We start from the raw sequence: 16,955 nt of genomic DNA, 5'->3' as shown, positions 1-16,955 counted from the left end.
GTTGTTGAAACTTGATACAACGCGTCCGGAGCTCCGGATTCAAGTTTCTTGACTTGTTTCTCTTGTGGCATTTTCAACCGTCTCGCTTTGGGGCCGCATTCCTCAACTTGACGCTTATTTCGCCTTCGAAACAATTAAAGTTGACGCGAAACAAAAACGGTACAAAAATCACTTCGGCATAGGTCACCGAAAATTGGGCCCTAGCCTTTGTTGTCATCTCCGAAATCTAACATTTTTAGAAGCGAAACGTATACATAAAAATTTGTAGCGAAAAGAATTGAAGATTTAAAGCGAAATATAAAATTATATCTGTGACAGGGTTTGAGACATAGGATCAAGACAATTCAAGGCATTCAGTGAGTGACTGAAAAGTTATAGAGAGTTAAAATGTGTGGTATTTTTGGTTACTGCAACTACTTGGTGGAGAAATCCAGGGGGGACGTGATTGATACGCTTGTGGAGGGTCTGCAGAGATTAGAGTACAGAGGTTACGATTCGACCGGTATCGCTATTGATGGCGACGAACCTGACTCCACATTGATCTACAAGCAAATCGGTAAAGTGGCGGCTTTGGAAAAGGAGATCGAGGCTGAGAAGCCCAACAGGGATGTGACTTTTGTGTCACACTGCGGTATTGCGCACACAAGATGGGCCACTCACGGTGAGCCAAAGTGGTCCAACTGCCATCCACAGCGCTCCGACACGGCCAGCGACTTTGTGATTGTGCACAATGGTATCATCACCAACTTCCGCGAGCTGAAACAGCTACTGATCAACAAGGGTTACAAGTTTGAATCCGACACAGACACTGAGTGTATTGCAAAGCTGTTCAAGCATCTCTACGACACGAACCTGAAGCATGGCAACGAGCCCGACTTCCACGAGTTGACTATGCAGGTGTTGTTGGAGCTAGATGGTTCATACGGTCTGCTGTGCAGATCTGTACACTATCCAAACGAAGTGATTGCCACAAGAAAAGGCTCCCCTTTGTTAATTGGTGTCAAGTCTGAAAGAAAGCTCAAGGTCGATTTCGTTGATGTCGAATTCCCAGACACCGACGAGGCACAACCAGAGATCCCACTTAATAGCACCCGCGGCGAGGCTAGAAACTTTTTGCCTATCGCATCCAACGAGTCTGCTCTCAGACGCTCTCAGTCTAGAGCATTCTTGTCAGAAGACGGTGCTCCAAACCCAGTTGAGTTCTTTGTCTCCTCTGACGCTGCGTCCGTGGTTAAACACACCAAGAAGGTCCTCTTCTTGGAGGATGATGACATTGCGCACATCTACGATGGTGAGTTGCACATCCACAGATCTAGAAGGGAGATTGGTGCTTCTGCAACCAGATCTATACAGACCTTGGAAATGGAGCTGGCCCAGATCATGAAGGGCTCCTACAAGCATTTCATGCAGAAGGAGATTTTTGAACAACCCGATTCAACCTTCAACACTATGAGAGGTAGAATTGACTTTGAAAACAATAGCGTGATGTTAGGTGGACTGAACTCCTGGCTGCCGGTGATCAGAAGAGCCCGCAGGCTTATTATGATAGCTTGTGGTACCTCTTATCATTCTTGTTTGGCTACTAGAGCAATCTTTGAAGAGCTGTCTGAAATTCCAGTTAGCGTCGAATTGGCGTCCGACTTCCTGGACAGGAAAACGCCAGTCTTCAGGGACGATATCGCAGTGTTCGTGTCGCAAAGTGGTGAAACGGCTGACACTATGCTAGCTTTGAAATACTGTCTGGAAAGAGGTGCTCTGACTGTAGGCATTGTTAACAATGTCGGTTCCTCAATTTCTAGGGTTACTCATTGTGGTGTCCACATCAACGCAGGCCCTGAAATCGGTGTCGCATCCACTAAAGCTTACACTTCTCAATACATTGCCTTGGTTATGTTTGCTCTTTCTCTTTCCGATGACAGAGTTTCTAAACTGGACAGACGAAGAGAAATCATACAAGGATTGAAGAAAATTCCAGAGCAAATCAGAAAGGTGCTACTAATGGAGCCCCGTATCAAGGAGCTTTGTGAAAAAGAGCTAAAAGACCAAAAATCCTTGCTGCTTTTAGGCAGAGGTTACCAGTTTGCCTCGGCTTTGGAAGGTGCCCTTAAAATCAAAGAAATCTCGTACATGCACTCAGAAGGTGTCCTTGCTGGCGAGCTGAAACACGGTGTGCTGGCGTTGGTTGACGAAAATCTTCCTATTATTGCTTTCGGTACTAGAGATTCTTTGTTCCCTAAGGTTGTCTCCTCCATCGAGCAAGTTACTGCAAGAAAGGGCCGTCCTATCATTATCTGTAACGAGAACGATGAAGTTTGGGCTGCGAAAGCCGCTAATAGCAACTTGGCTACGCTGGAGGTCCCCTTGACGGTTGACTGCCTGCAAGGCCTTCTCAACATTATTCCTCTGCAGCTGACTTCCTACTGGCTGGCCGTCAACAAGAACATTGACGTGGACTTCCCAAGAAACCTTGCTAAGTCTGTTACTGTCGAGTAAAACTGTTTCGGCAAGATCAAATAATAAAGGATACTATAAAAAAATGCTACGCAGCGTCTAATGGTTGCAGTTGCGCAGAGATTCGAATGTCGAATAAAAATAAATGCGGTGCCCTTTCAACCTACAGCTAAGGAAGAGGTATGTATGTTCACCGCTGCTGTCAAAGAGCTGAAATAAGTTTAAGCAATTGAAGTCCGAGGTGGCCGATATAAAACTAAAACTTTTATAAATAGCTCTTAAAGATTAAGTAGTTTAACTACTTAGCATATCGTCAGTAGCGATTTACGGTTCTACATAAGCAAAAAAGTTTCGAGAACATGGAATTTTTGGCAAATCCCCTTTGATTATAGAAAGGTCAATCACCGCTGGAAGGCCTGTTTAATCTTCAATTAGCCTATGTTCCACTCGAGAAGATCGCGGGAGAGTAGGGCTATAGACTCTGAGGCCTTAGCTGCCGCTTCGGCGATAGGGAGGGCCCTGGACTCGAAGGGCACGAAAGTTAACGCAGAAAAGCTACCGCGCTACAATAGCTTGTCTCGCTCCAATTCCATGGTTAGAGCTGCGTCAATCAGTAGCAGGAACAACAGCTTGCGGACGCGTCGAGACTCTCGGCGGTCATCTAGCTTGCAATTGAAGGGTCCTAGGGTAAGGGATAGTATAGATGAAAGCGAGTTTTATGACGCCGAGGATACATTCCACGCGTTTGGCGGGGCTCAAACCCAAACAAAGCCTGTGACTGTGAAACGGTATGTGCCTGGCCCCAGCGGACTCAAATTGATCGAGGTGCCTATCTCAGAGGTTCAAAAACCTCCTTCTAGGAACTCTAGTATGAACAGAAGATCCGCGTCTGTTCACAGCGGTCTTTCAGTGCGCAACAACTCCCTAGGGAGAAAGACCTCTCTCAATTCGCACGCTTCTCAGAAACAGAAGTCATCTGCTCCCGTCACGCAAAAGCAAAAAAAAGAACCCATGATCCGTAGGTCGGAGCCACCCAAAAATAACAAACCGCTTGTTGAGCAGTCTCTAAAAGAGGAGACTGACGAACAACTGCAATTAGATCGTCAAAATAAAGAGGTCGTTAACCCCATAGAACTCACTCCTCCTTCGAAAAAAGCAGCACCAGAGGTTTCAATTTTGCGTTTGAGAGAAAAGCAAGTGAATATTGTTACAAAAACGGTGGACTCAGGGGACTTGAATGAAACCAAGCAGCCGCCAACGGTGCTAATTTCACCGCCTAATGAAGATATCTCTGAAACTCAAAATCACGCTGACCTGAATGATGCTAGCCCATACCCTACCGAGGAAGAAGCTCTAAAACAGGCTACTGTGAGTAGTGAACCTGCGCCCAGATCGGGAATTCGCGGCAAAGAGAATGAAAGCGGCAAAGAGAATACTGGGAAGACTGTCGAGGATGTTATCAAAGAAGAGTCAAACGCTTCTTCGCGCAATGAAGCGAATAGTCCTACACAAAGCGCCAGCGCTGAGGAAGGTGGTGGCACTAATGGTAATAGCATGGCTAAATACATACGATCCGCCAACCAATACCTAAACAAGGGCCACAAAAAAGTCTTGACTTCTGCTCAAGAGTCGAACGCCGGAGGCCTCGAGCAGCAGGCCAGCAGTCAAATTACAGGGAACGGAGGTGGTGAGATGGCACCTTTAAACAAGGTACCTTCTCCCATGAAGCCTGCGTTGAAGAAAACTGCAAGTGACAACTCTATGCGCAATCCATATAAGGAAAACTTTGGTTCGAAGGCCGAGGAAGCTTACCTTTCGTTAGCGACAGCTGAGAACACTAGACTAAATGCCCAAATGTCTGACGAACACAGCAGGCGCCAACCCCCAGTGCGAAAAACGCGTCCATCCTCAATGGTGACTAACGCTACTGCAGTTCAGAAAAATATACCGGCAGTCACAAAGCCAAAGCATATGTCAATGCAAACCCCCCTGCGTAGCGAAATACGACCACCCGCTAGGTCAACTATGCGGCCGGAATCCATCAGACAAGACAAGAAGATAAAACCCAAAAGTCGCACTAGGCCTCAACAGACAATCAATGATAAAAGAGCCTTTTTCCCTCCCGAACCTCCACAGAAAAGATCAAGTTTCGAGAAGATCAGACCTAATGAGACTCATATGGGCTTTAAGAAGTTGTCTTTGAGAGACGAGGTGTCTGAAGAGGCTAATTACGGACCTGTAGTAGGAGAAAACTTCCACAATGACGCAAACTCAATCTCCACTGGGCGAGACTCCTCGTCACAAATCAGAAGTCAAGCATCGCTGCCCGCTTCTAATTCAGGATGGAAGTCTAGGTTCCATGACTCAGACTCTGAGGATGAATATTCCCCTATCTCAACTGTAAGTCCAGCCAAACCAACGGCAAAGCCAGGGGTCAGGAATGGAGGGTTTTCCTTGAGAAATAAAAAGGATTCAGGTTTTGCGCCGCCGCAGCCGAACTTCGTGCAATCTTCAACCGCGCCCAACTCGAAGCACAACACGCCAAACAAGAAGATAAGTACATTGTCTTTGAGAAGTGTAAGCAATAAGAGTGACATGTCACCTGCCAAGGGCAACAATAACTTGAGCCAGAGGTTTTTTAGTGAGCAACTGTCTCCAAGTGCTGAAGAGGGCGACACCAAAAAGAAGAGCAGTTTTGGTAAAAAGCTCAAAAAGATATTTGGGAGAAAGAAATAAGCCCATGTATAATTAAGCAATATAATCTATTTAATTCTACAATTCCCTGGTCAAAATTTCGCGTATTGAAGATACATGCTTTAGGCTCTGTCATGAACTCTTAGATTTCAAAAAACGAGCAAAGCTGTTATTTGCCTAAGCTATAATGAGAGGGCTAGCTAAGATGTCCTTGTCAGTCTTCTTTAAATAAAATGGCGTGAAAATACATGCAAGCTACTGAAAAAAAATGAGCTAATAAACACTTATCAAAAGATGCTGTGTGATTTAGGTTGTGTATAAAAAAGGGCCTTGATATAATACGTAAAAAACATAGCAAGCCTTTAGTGCTTTCATGTAAATATAACAGCTCCTTGTGTCCCGATTAAGTTCTTTCAAAAGCAGAACTCATTCGCTAACTTTCTTCAATGCGTCACAAACGTAATCGAGGTTAGAATCATTTAATCCACTTAGGGACAGCCGACCGTCCTGAACTAAGTACACTGAATGGTTTCTTCTCAACTGATCCACTTTAGAGGGGTCTAACCCAGTATACAAAAACATTCCATGATTGGCTCTTGTATTGTTCAATAAAGGCCAGTCTAACCGTTTTCCCAACTCTGCCCGGACATACTGCAGTCTGGAGGCCATGTTTTGAACATCTTTAAACCAAGTCTTTTTCAATTCTGGATTTGAAAGAACAACGTTTGCCACACGAGAGCCGTAACCAGGTGGGGAAGAGTACATGCCACGCACAATCTTTTTTAACTGGGAGTCTATGTTGAGCTTCAGCTCTGTATCGGCTGGGGTAACTACTGAAAGAGAGCCAACTCGCTCACCATATAATCCCATATTTTTTGCAAACGACTGGCACAGGAACAGCCCATTGGGCCACTGATATCTCTCTTCATCCAAGCTCATTCGCAGGAGGTAAGCGTCTTTGTGAAGGTCCCCTGTATCCAGCCCTTGATATGCCATATCTATTATTGGTATTAAATTGAGTTCATTGATTTTATCAAGAATGGTGCGCCATTGTTCTAAGGAGGGGTCCACACCTGTTGGGTTGTGACAGCAGGCGTGTAGCACAATGCATTGTGGTGACCCATCTCCATCACGGACCGCTTGCTCTAAGTCTTGAAGCCAGCTGTCAACATCTAAACCACCATCTCGGTAATAGGTATAGTAGTTTATTCTCTTGAAACCGTTATTCTGGAAAACGTTTGCATGGTTGGGCCACGATGGATTTGGAATCCAAACAGCTTTCGACATGAAAAGTGAAAGTAACTTCGAGGCCACAGCGAGCGCTCCTGTTCCCGATAGTGTCTGCACAAAACTTATACGGTTTTTGCTCAGAAATTCAGCCCCCTCAGGGCAACTTTCCTTGTACAGGAACTGCAAAACGTTGGATTGGAAGTCCGGGCATCCCTCTATGGGTAGATACGACAAATCTGTATTCATCTCGAAACTCTGATCCAGTACCATCTGCGCTCTTGCCACACTAGGAAAAGTGGTTACATGGCCCCAATTGTCCTTATAAATCCCCACTGTTAAATTCGTTTTATTGGGGTTTTTATCTTTATTGAATTCCTCGGTTAGACCGAGGATCTTGTCGGGAGGAGCCCTTGGAATTTTATAGATTGCTGCAGGAACCTTATGCAATTGGCGTTTCAGCATCTTTTTGCATAGGTTTTTTGTACTGTACTAGATCAATTACTTGTGCTCATCACTGTTTAAAGCTAGCATCATCATCCTCTGATTTTTTTTTTCATTAGGTTAAAGAACTTCTGTGATACCTTGCAACTCTTAGAGGAATCAAAAAGATGAAAGTGATACTTCTGGATAAAAACAGAGCACTGGTATCGGCTTGGAAGAAGACGTTGGATGGCTTTAAGCATGTTAGCTTCCATATTGGCACTTTGGAGGATTTACCTCAGAAAGTGCTTGGTACCAACGCTGCCGTCGTTTCACCTGGCAACTCTTTCGGGTTTTTGGGCGGAGGATTTGATCTCGCAATCCAGTCATTCTTTGGAGGGAAACAATTCGAGAAGTTCTTTAGAAAAAGGATTGGTGAATTCTATAAACCTGTAGGAGAAACTACGATTGTGGATTTGGACCATTGGGCCCGCAATGGAATCCGATATATAGTGCATATTCCCACGGTAGTGGCGCCGACGCGGAAAGTATTTGACACGGAGCATCCCGTAGAAACTGGTTACCAACTAGTGTTCAATGCCATGTGGAGTGCACTCGTTCGTGCGCCCAAGAACGTCGAGACTTTGATTGTTCCAGGGCTAGGAACAGGATACCTTGGAATTCCTAAGGCAGTGTGCAGCAAAGCTATGGCTTTTGCGCTAAATTTGTTTTTTGCAAACGAAACCATGTCTGTGGAGCTCAGAAATGTGCTTATAATGCACTTCTTAGGCTTTCGTTATGAGGGGTTTTTCCCCGCAGATTACAAAGAGGAATGCGCCAAACTTGGGATTGAACTTGACAAGCTGAAACATTTTAATGTTTGCAAGCATCCGATCGCTCACCTGCTGCCAAATGAACACCTTGCTGCTCAAGAGGGCGATACTTCCGAACCAATACATAAGCCAGTATGACTGCGACGAGGCCGACCACGATGTTAGGCCCGAAAGACCAAAGGAAAGACTCATTGTAAACGCCAAGTAGCTCGGCAAGAGTCTCCCCTGAAAAATGGTTTCTAAGATATCCGGAATCACGCACGAGTTTCGAATAAGACTTAGAGAGTCCGTGAGCTTCCATAAAAACCCGCAGTTTGGATTTCAGTATCAAATCATACAGCGCTAGCGTGATCGATGTTCCCAACACATTGCCTATCGACCGCCACAAGTAAAAGACACCCGTGAGCGTGGCCTGCTGAGACTTTGGCACCGTAAACACAATACTAACAAGCACTGCAACAAGAACACCACCGTAGCCAAAAGAATTCAAGACTGTTGAAAAGACATAAACAACTTTCCAGGTAAATCCTTTGGCGCTTAGGGCCACCTTGATGGCGACATCTTTGTCAGCGTAAGTCGTGTTGTTAGGAATTAGGTTTGCAATCAGAATGGCATTCGAAGCTGTACCGACGAGCTGCAGGAAGATCATGACTAGTACTATAAGGTATGTGCACTTGACAAGATCCATAGTCGTGCGTCGAATAATCCATCCCGTCAATACAGAAGTAGCTGCACAAGCGACGGATCCAAATAAGATAAATATACCGCTCTTCGCCAGCGATACATTCTGTACAATTTGTAGGTAAATTGGCGACCTAAAGACATCCCCAAACATAATAAATGACGATAACACGGTCAGTAAGGAAGTGATACCTGACGTGCCGCATAACAAATCAAAAGGAATAATGCGCTCCTTGGCCCAGAATCTCTCATTGTAAATGAATATTGCGAAAGTAACAATGGTGAACGCTGATATCCAGGTCCTGTTCATGCTGGTAGAAAACAAAAACAAAAGCCCACTTATAGATAGCACCAAAGTGCAGGAGCCCAGCAAATCTAATCTTGACAAGTTTTTGAGAGTAAAGCGTTCGTTGCGTGATGGCAAGTGAGCGAGTTTGATATTGACGTTGCGGCCTGTCAAGAACATGCAAAAGAGAGCCATTGGAACCTGAATAGCGAATATCGCTCTCCATCCAATTGTGGTAATCAAGAGCCCACCGAGGGGTGCACCCAGAAGTTGCCCTGAACCGAAAACAATGTTGGCGTAACCCTGGTACATACCGCGCTCCTTTGCTGTGCAGATGTCACTCACTGCTATGCTGCTCATAGCACTAACTCCGCCGCCACCAATGCCGCAGACTGCTCTGCCTATGGCGAACTGCGTCACGTTCTGCGCAAAGCATGAGATGATAAGCCCCAGGAAAAAGAAGAACTGGGCTATCAAGGTCGCCAGCTTCCGTCCCGTGGCAACATCCGAGAGCTTTCCGTACAACGGCTGGAAGGCCGTGTTCGTGAGAAGGAAACTCGTAGCGATCCACTGCTTCTTATCGGACTCTTGGAATTCTTCGGCGATTCTGTTCATGACGTTGGCAACGATTGTCCCATCGAGTGCCACCAAGAAGGACCCTAGCCACAACGAAACTAGGATAGGGATTTTGGGCAGCGCCAAGTTGTGTTCGTGATATTCCCTTTCCAAGCCAACATCACATTCGTTTTCTTCGCTGATGGAGCCCAACAGGGCGGTATCTTCCCCGGGAGGTGACCCACTCATTTTCAATGTTTCTAAAACGCTGATGAGCAAGAGGATCTTCTGGTTCTGTTAACGACCCGGACCTTGAGTAGTTTTGACGTCTTTTTATACTGAAATGAACAATGCGATAGGGACCATCCCATATAATCGGCATCTGCCGTCTCGGCAAAGATTTTCCCAATTGGGAAACAATAGCTACATACGTTGATAATGTAACGGAATAGCCGCTATCGTATCGATAAAAGCTCTGGCATATTCAAAACACTGGCAAGGATTCGGGATTGAATGAAGTGCTTCCTGAGAAGCTCACCGCCATCAACGGTTTGAAGAAAAATAGTAACAATCTTTTTTGTATTAATCCTAGTAAGATTCATCAAGTGGGTTAATAAAAAGCCAGCAAAACTTGACTCATTAAACCATGCCACGAGGTTTGGGCTTGTTTTGGCTACGAGCTGGGGTTATATGCTGGGTTCTGGCTGTATACCGTCCTCTATTTTAAAAAGGAAAGCTATTTTCGGAACCAGGTTTAGTGGTTGATGTACTTATTTGAGTTGGTATTTACAAGAATTATGGATAGGTAAGTGTTTCCGGAAACTAATTTACAAACGAGGCCGCCTCATATTAGAAAATCTAGCTGCTCATGCCCTGGTCAGCTTCATTTTTACGTAGCCTTTTCGTCTCGCTTTCATTGAGGTATTTGTCAAATGCGTCATTGCGCTCAGGGAATGGCCGCTTCCCGAGGAGGCGAATCATGTCTTCCCTCGTGAGGACCTCCTTCTCCAAAAGAAGTTGTGTTATTTTTTCGACATCCTCAGCCTTCTCCTTGAGAAGCGCGGTACAGCGGTCATGACACTCCTGGACCAACCTAAAGACCTCAGCGTCGACTATAGCGGCTGTCTCTTCGGAGAAGGGCTTAGTCAAATCGCTTTCGCTCTTTTTCTGATAGTTCAGCCATCCGATCTTGTCGCTCATACCCAGCTCAGTGACCATGGCAGTTGCCATACGCGTCACTTTCTGAAAATCATCAGATGCGCCGCTAGTCACGGAAGGAAAATGCAGCTCTTCCGAAACCCTACCCGCAAGCGCCATCGTCATTCTGTCCTTCAGTTGCTGCTCACTCAGCAGGTAAACGTCTCCTGGTAGGTACTGGGCGTATCCCAGAGCGCCTTGGCCTCTTGGGATAATGCTGACCTTCAAAAGCGGATCGGCAAACTCCAGGTACCACCCGCAAACAGCATGACCAGCTTCATGGTAAGCCACGATTTTCTTCTCTTCAGGTGAGAGCAGTTTGGACTTTCTTTCCACGCCGCCGATAACCCTTTCGATGGCTTGTTCGAAGTGCTCAAGCTTGACGGAAGTGCATTCGTTTCTAGCGGCTGTCAGCGCAGCCTCGTTGCAAACGTTTGAAATGTCGGCGCCTGAGAAACCAGGGGTCAAGGCTGCGAGTCTGTTCTTCAAATCCTCCATTGAGCCAGCAAGCTTCACCTTGGCCAAGTGGACTTGAAATATTTGCTTGCGGCCTTCGAGCTCCGGTCTATCGATGTTAATGTGTCTGTCAAACCTTCCAGGGCGCATCAGTGCCTGGTCGAGAACATCGGGGCGATTTGTACCTGCCAAGACCACAACGTGGTCTGATGGGGTAAAGCCATCCATTTCGACCAATAGTTGATTTAAAGTGTTTTCTCTTTCATCATTGGCTCCTGAAAAGTTGCCTTTCTGTCTCGCCTTACCGATTGCATCGATTTCGTCGACAAAAACGATGGATGGCGCATTTTCTCTAGCGGTTTTAAACAAATCGCGGACTCTTGAGGCACCCACACCGACAAACATTTCGACAAACTCAGAACCAGACACAGAAAAGAAAGGAACGCCTGCCTCGCCGGCAGTAGCCTTAGCTATCAAAGTTTTACCAGTTCCTGGTGGGCCGGAAAGAATGGCGCCACGGGGAATTTGGGCACCCATCTTTTCGTAGCGCGAAGGCTCCTTCAAGAAACTGACAAATTCCATAATTTCTTCCTTTGCCTCATCACAGCCCGCGACATCTTTGAATGTAACCTTAACGTCAGTGTCTTTGTTGAATCTTTTTGCCTTCGATTTACCAACGCTGAAAATGCCACCCGGGCCGCCTCCACCTGCTCCAGAGGCGGACCGCTTAGTGATCCAAATAAGGCCACCGATCATTAAAGCTGTAGGGAGGATTTGGTACATCGCCTTAGCCCAGTTGCCTTCTTGGACGTAAACAACAGGAGTTTTGAAATCCTCTGCTATGCCTATTTCTTCTTGAGCTCTTTGAAGTTTGTGCTCAAAGCTCTCAACGGAGCCGATAGTAAAGAAGTAGAAGTCATGACCATTATGTTCAGGGTGGTTCTTGCCATTTTCATTCAAAACTACCTTCACAAAAGATTTGTTGACAACGACGAGTTTCGCGACATAACCTTTAGCCAAAAGTTTGGTTCTAAACTCTTGCCAAGTAATCTCTCTTTGCTCTTCTGTATTGTAAAGCCTGTTTAGGAGGAATGACAGCAAAAATAGAAGAACACCAATTTCCAAAAACCCGATATTGACTGCAAGAACTCTGGCGTTTGGGTCATTCATAATTTTTGATAGCTTTTCTTCTTCGGCTTTCTTCCTGTCATTGAGCTTTTTGTTTTGCTCAAAAGCTTGCTTCTTTTCAAACTCGGAGGGACCTTCCTCCTTAGACTCACTAGGCTCGGCCTCTCTGCCTGATTGCTCCTTTGGCTCATCGTGGTGCTTGTTTTGCTGCCTCAAAATTGTTTCTTCTAGGCGAGCAATCCCTTCGTCTATTCTTTTCTTCCTCTGCTCCCAGTCAACTGATTTGTCATTTTTAGCCTCTTCGATATACCTCTCAACCTCTCGCCTCACGTTCTCTAAATCTTCATCATTAGCATCTTTGTTGCTGCCCTTGTCGGAAGGAGGTTTTTGAAATAGTGATGGGTTGGTGTGCAGTCTAGCGATCTTGTACATGGGAGTAAAACGCGGACTAGTAAAGGCCCTAGTGCATCTTAGCCTAGCCCATAGAAGCCTTGAATAAGGTCGCAATAGGGTTGACATTTTGGTTCAGGCTGCAACAAGTAAGGTGGCAAAATTGCGAGTTCCTAAAATACTTGATTCACCTCTGGTCCTAATGCCTAGAAAAGCTTTGGGATTACTGCTGTGAGTAAGTTTCCCTAGACTAATACCTAGAGCAAGAATTGTCGCTTGATAGATAAGTTTCAACCAGAATGGGCAACAGTGTAGCTTAGAAGTAATGCTGGCAGCATGATACCTTTTCATAAGACTATTTCGTAAGATATTACATATTAAACTTCTTAAACATGATGACAGGATCTCGTCCCTTAAATCTATATGTTCTGCTCGAAACGTTGCTGCTCTAGTATCGCCTGCTTTACATCATCATCAACAACATCTTCGAAAACCTCAACTGGAACATTGGCTAGGCCTATGTTGCGCCGCGTGAGGTCTTTATCTTCAATGACAGTCTCATAGATTACCTTCTTATCTGAGAATTCGATTGGCTTCTTGACGTACCGTAGAACCTGCGTGGGTTGCGTTGATTGCGGGAGGTGCAGCGTGTTTGTGTAAGGGTCGCGCAAACCTTGGTGCTCGATGAGCAGAGCGCGTTCCCGGTCATAGAACAGGTCACTGTTGAATCTACTACACGCAGCCGCATGTTGATAAAGCCAATTTGTGGAGCTTATGTTGCTTCCAGGAGCGATATTGTGGTTGCGTCTATCGAAAAACTCCACCGCGTTCTTAGCAGGATTGACACTTACATTGGGAATGTTAAGACCATTTGCACTCCTGCCCATAAGTTTATTAGTAGGTTCGCGTGCGTACGTCCCCTCAACTACACGCCCTTCCTCGCGCAAACGTCCGACGTAGTAATCGTCTGTTATGTTTTTACCGTCAACAATTATTTTGGCACCAAACTCTTTGAACACCGCGCGAGCCGTTACCAAGGCGATTGTTCTGCTTCTGTAGGAGTAGGGTATTACACCCCTGTCGATTAGATCATTCCTTTCTTCCTGCGAAATGATCAACTTGTATAAGTTTGGATGATATTGAAAGAAGAGGTAAGAATCTCTGAATCCCACAGCCCTGGCAGGCTCTGTTGAAAGCATATATTTCCGCTCACCACGAGAAGATAAAGTGAAGGTTCTTACCAGAAACTGGCGCCCTCCAAGCAAATCACCATCTCTGTTGATCTTGGTCTCCCCCTCAGGATCGTCAGGCAGTGCATACTCGTCATTAACCACAGGCAGGGGCTCGCCATTTTCGTCAACGGGAAATGAAAGATGAGGCCTCTTGAGATGTCCAGACATGCTCGAATTAGAACTGTTTCTTGAATCGTCTACTGCTGTTAAATTATTGTCAGCCACGTTCTTTCTCTTGGGTGGCCTTCCACGCCTTGGCTGTGCAGGTAAGCGGTGAACCTTTGGGAAAGATTCTGTAACTGGTGGGGCTTTCTCTTCATTCCCACTAGCCTCGCCGTCAGCCTCTCCGTCTCCGTTGGCTTCTTCTTCCTCTTCTGCGGCTTCCTCCTGATAATCTTCATCTTTGTCGTCCTCTTTTAATTCTATTCCATCATCCTCAATTGTGTAGTCTGGCCTTTCACTCACAGAAGTGGACCTCCTTCCAACGGGGGATTCACCTTCATATGATGGTGAATCAATGCTCATGCCTTCAGTGCGACGATTTTGGAACTTCAGCGCTTGAACGATCCAGCCGAAACTTTCCAGTTTCGACTATAACATCGGGAAGTCTATAATTTGAAAACAAGATGTCATTCGTTCGACGAGACATACGTAAGACTTACGGACTTATTGCCCAAGTTTGTATAAATCTATGTAGCATAAGGGCAGGTGTATTCGGAGAGTTCATTACAATGTCAAGTGCCATTCTCTAATACAAGAGTCAGCCCCTGCGGAATAAAGCGTCGAAGGCCCATCCCAAGCAACGCATGTCGCACCGTCTTTGTGGGCATTCAAATGTTTTATGCTCTTCATAGGTCTCTTAAGGGAGTAGACAAAGACATGGGTATCGAGGGAGGCAGTTGCAATGAGGTCTTCTTCTTCTTCTTCGGAACCCTTTTCGGTGGGTCTCCAAGACATGCCGTTGATTCTTCCTGTGTGGAATGCCCAGCGCGAGGTTTTTACACCTTTGGTCTCTAAGTCAAACAAAAGAATTTTACCCATAACGTCACCGGCAGCTAGATATTTCTCCGAAGGTGATAATGAGAGGCAGGAGGGAGTTGCCCGTAGGCCGTTTGTGAGAGTGAAACTAACAGAAAGGTCAGATAATTTGAAAACTTCTATGTCATTTGACTGTTCGTAACCCACGGCGATAAACTGCTTGCCAAGGCCGACGGAAGAAGCGTTTCCCGAAAGCTCACGGGAAGACAAAATATTGCCGTTCTCGCAGTCAAGGATCTGGAGCTTATTATCCAAGGTCACGACTGCCTTGACACCCTCATGCGAAGCAGCGACTTTGGGCTGGCTCGAGAAAGTGCAACATACTTTGCCGTCGATCTGGAACGTACTGTCCCATGAGGTTGTGGCTGTGTGGTTCATGTTCTCAATTGCAACCACAAGATTACTATGATAGTTTAACATCTTTGCGGAGTTTGGATCTGAGCTCCATTCGATAATTCTGCCGTCGTAAGAACCAGAGACAAGCGGGGAAGTTGCCAAGGCAGTTATAGTTTTGTTATGCCCCACAATTCTTTTTACAGGAGATTTCTGCCCAACTTGGAATATGTTGAGCGAACCGTCGAGCGATACAGAGACAACCTGAGTCTCGCTAATTGTGGCGATACCAACTTGTTGGTTGGGCAAGGTTGGCTCCAGCGTCCACTTCTGCACACACTTTCCTGATTCAACGTCCCACATTCTAACAGCGGCGTCTGCGCTGGCAGTCACGAATTTCTTCGAGCTGTCGCCTTCGTCTATCCAATCAACGGCGTACAAGCCACCTTGAACAGGGTCCGTAGGGTCCTCGATGTACTTGACGAATTCGCCACTTTTCCCGTCAAAGCAAACAATTTTACGATCGCTGCCGACTGAAACTGCGTAGGCGCCTGGTCCGGGCGAGAACTTAACGTCACGAATAAACTTTCCTTGATCGTGATGTGTCCTGTCACTACCTGAAAAGCGAAAAGGGGGGCCCTGAAAAAAAACGCAAGCACCGTCATCCCCAACCGTAAAACAACGCATTGGACGGCTTTGTTTGATGTGGCATGCGTTTACACGCTGGGAGTGCCCGCTTAGCTCGCCCAATGAATTTCCAGTGTCCCAAGAAATGAATGCACCAAACTTGTCGCGTCCTTCACCGACTACACAGAGGCGGCGTGCCTCCATATCCCAGCTGATATCTGTGATGGGGCCTGCAAGCACCTGAAACTCGCTCTTGAGCGCGGTTGACACTTGCCCGTTCTCATCACGTGTCCAATCCCACACCATAACCCTCCCGTGCTCATCACCCGAGCATAGGTACTGGGAGCCTTTTGCAGGCGAGAAGCGCACGACTGTCACCTTCGCTGTACCATGGCCTATGAACTGAACACAGAAGTCATCGTCAAGCGATCTAACGTACACGGCCTTTCCGCACCCATATGCCACACACTTGATTTGAGGGTTGAACGAGATTTTTGTCGCGAAATTGCGCTCGGCAGCTGGCACCGGTGGGAAGACTGTCTTCAGATCAAGATTAGCCATTTGGATTGACTCAATGCCTTGTTTTACGTGCTTTCTCTAAAGGAGTGGAAGGTAGTCTGTGTTTGTCACGACCCTATCTAATTGAAATAGCACTCCCGACGAAAAACAGAGCGCCTAACAAGCACTGGTTTTAAAGGCGTAATGAAGTCGAGGCGCTACGGTGCCCCCCAATCGGCTAGCGTACCGCCATCGAAGAGAGTTTCTTGAACCTCTGGGCTTCCAAGTTTACCACTTCGAGGCAGTTACGCGCGTTTTTCTAGAGTAGGTGCTTTAAAAGAGGTTTTACCGATGGTCTGTTGTGCGCCCACGCAGCTCGGTTAAGTGGCAGCTTAATATCAAAATAGGCAGTGTGCTAAGGAGGCAATTTCCCACCTTCACTGCTTATTGCGCATGATATTCAAACTATTTATTGAGGAAGGCGCAAAAGAGTGAATATAATTTAGGCAACAATTCTGTCATAGAGTTCACCAGGGGACCCTCGGGACTTTCCGGCCGCGTGCATATACAAGGTTTGGATGAAATAAAGAAATGTCCACAGGCAGATGTTCAATAAAACCGAGTTCAGCGTCAAAAGTATCTTAATTTGCTTATGCGATGGGGATATGAGTTTTTACCAGATTGGTAAATATCGATGTTTGAACCATTTCTTAGGAATTAATCGCTTGTTTATCAAAATACTTCTAACAGTTTAATTCCGTTAATGTGCCTTTCGCCTGGAGTTGTGTTTGTGACGCTAGCAAAAGCAAGGCATTATTATAAGGACCGAACCTTGCATTGTTGCATCTTCCGCAAGTCCGTGGAATACACAAAAAACCAAGGCGTAAATGGTTTATTCTGCTCAAG

General features: G+C 46.0%; 8 protein-coding genes across 8 annotated transcripts; 3 read left to right on the top strand and 5 right to left on the bottom strand.

The window, feature by feature from the left end:
* Positions 1–387: 387 nt before the first annotated feature.
* Positions 388–2,493, top strand: GFA1 (glutamine--fructose-6-phosphate transaminase (isomerizing) GFA1; the record flags this gene model as incomplete). The annotated part of the gene is made up of 1 exon (XM_002552916.1): positions 388–2,493. One exon carries the CDS (start codon positions 388–390, stop codon positions 2,491–2,493), a length of 2,106 nt encoding a protein of 701 aa, XP_002552962.1.
* A 396-nt stretch (positions 2,494–2,889) lies between these two features.
* KLTH0D05500g (KLTH0D05500p) lies at positions 2,890–5,187 on the top strand (the record flags this gene model as incomplete). The annotated part of the gene is made up of 1 exon (XM_002552915.1): positions 2,890–5,187. One exon carries the CDS (start codon positions 2,890–2,892, stop codon positions 5,185–5,187), a length of 2,298 nt encoding a protein of 765 aa, XP_002552961.1.
* A 384-nt stretch (positions 5,188–5,571) lies between these two features.
* Positions 5,572–6,837, bottom strand: AAT1 (aspartate transaminase AAT1; the record flags this gene model as incomplete). Its single annotated transcript, XM_002552914.1, has 1 exon — positions 5,572–6,837. One exon carries the CDS (start codon positions 6,835–6,837, stop codon positions 5,572–5,574), a length of 1,266 nt encoding a protein of 421 aa, XP_002552960.1.
* Positions 6,838–6,983: 146 nt separating this feature from the next.
* PDL32 (putative ADP-ribose 1''-phosphate phosphatase) lies at positions 6,984–7,766 on the top strand (the record flags this gene model as incomplete). The annotated part of the gene is made up of 1 exon (XM_002552913.1): positions 6,984–7,766. One exon carries the CDS (start codon positions 6,984–6,986, stop codon positions 7,764–7,766), a length of 783 nt encoding a protein of 260 aa, XP_002552959.1.
* Positions 7,669–9,399, bottom strand: VBA1 (Vba1p; the record flags this gene model as incomplete). Its single annotated transcript, XM_002552912.1, has 1 exon — positions 7,669–9,399. The coding sequence occupies one exon, from the start codon at positions 9,397–9,399 to the stop codon at positions 7,669–7,671; it is 1,731 nt and encodes a 576-aa protein (XP_002552958.1).
* A 609-nt stretch (positions 9,400–10,008) lies between these two features.
* YTA12 (m-AAA protease subunit YTA12) lies at positions 10,009–12,450 on the bottom strand (the record flags this gene model as incomplete). The annotated part of the gene is made up of 1 exon (XM_002552911.1): positions 10,009–12,450. One exon carries the CDS (start codon positions 12,448–12,450, stop codon positions 10,009–10,011), a length of 2,442 nt encoding a protein of 813 aa, XP_002552957.1.
* Positions 12,451–12,740: 290 nt separating this feature from the next.
* On the bottom strand, positions 12,741–14,078 carry NPL6 (Npl6p; the record flags this gene model as incomplete). The annotated part of the gene is made up of 1 exon (XM_002552910.1): positions 12,741–14,078. The coding sequence occupies one exon, from the start codon at positions 14,076–14,078 to the stop codon at positions 12,741–12,743; it is 1,338 nt and encodes a 445-aa protein (XP_002552956.1).
* Positions 14,079–14,279: 201 nt separating this feature from the next.
* Positions 14,280–16,112, bottom strand: AIP1 (Aip1p; the record flags this gene model as incomplete). Its single annotated transcript, XM_002552909.1, has 1 exon — positions 14,280–16,112. One exon carries the CDS (start codon positions 16,110–16,112, stop codon positions 14,280–14,282), a length of 1,833 nt encoding a protein of 610 aa, XP_002552955.1.
* Positions 16,113–16,955: the final 843 nt, after the last annotated feature.

This window comes from Lachancea thermotolerans, assembly GCF_000142805.1.
Source record: "Lachancea thermotolerans CBS 6340 chromosome D complete sequence".
NCBI lineage: Eukaryota > Fungi > Ascomycota > Saccharomycetes > Saccharomycetales > Saccharomycetaceae > Lachancea > Lachancea thermotolerans.
Note: the sequence above shows the minus strand (reverse complement) of the source record. Positions and strands in the feature narration are given on the sequence as shown.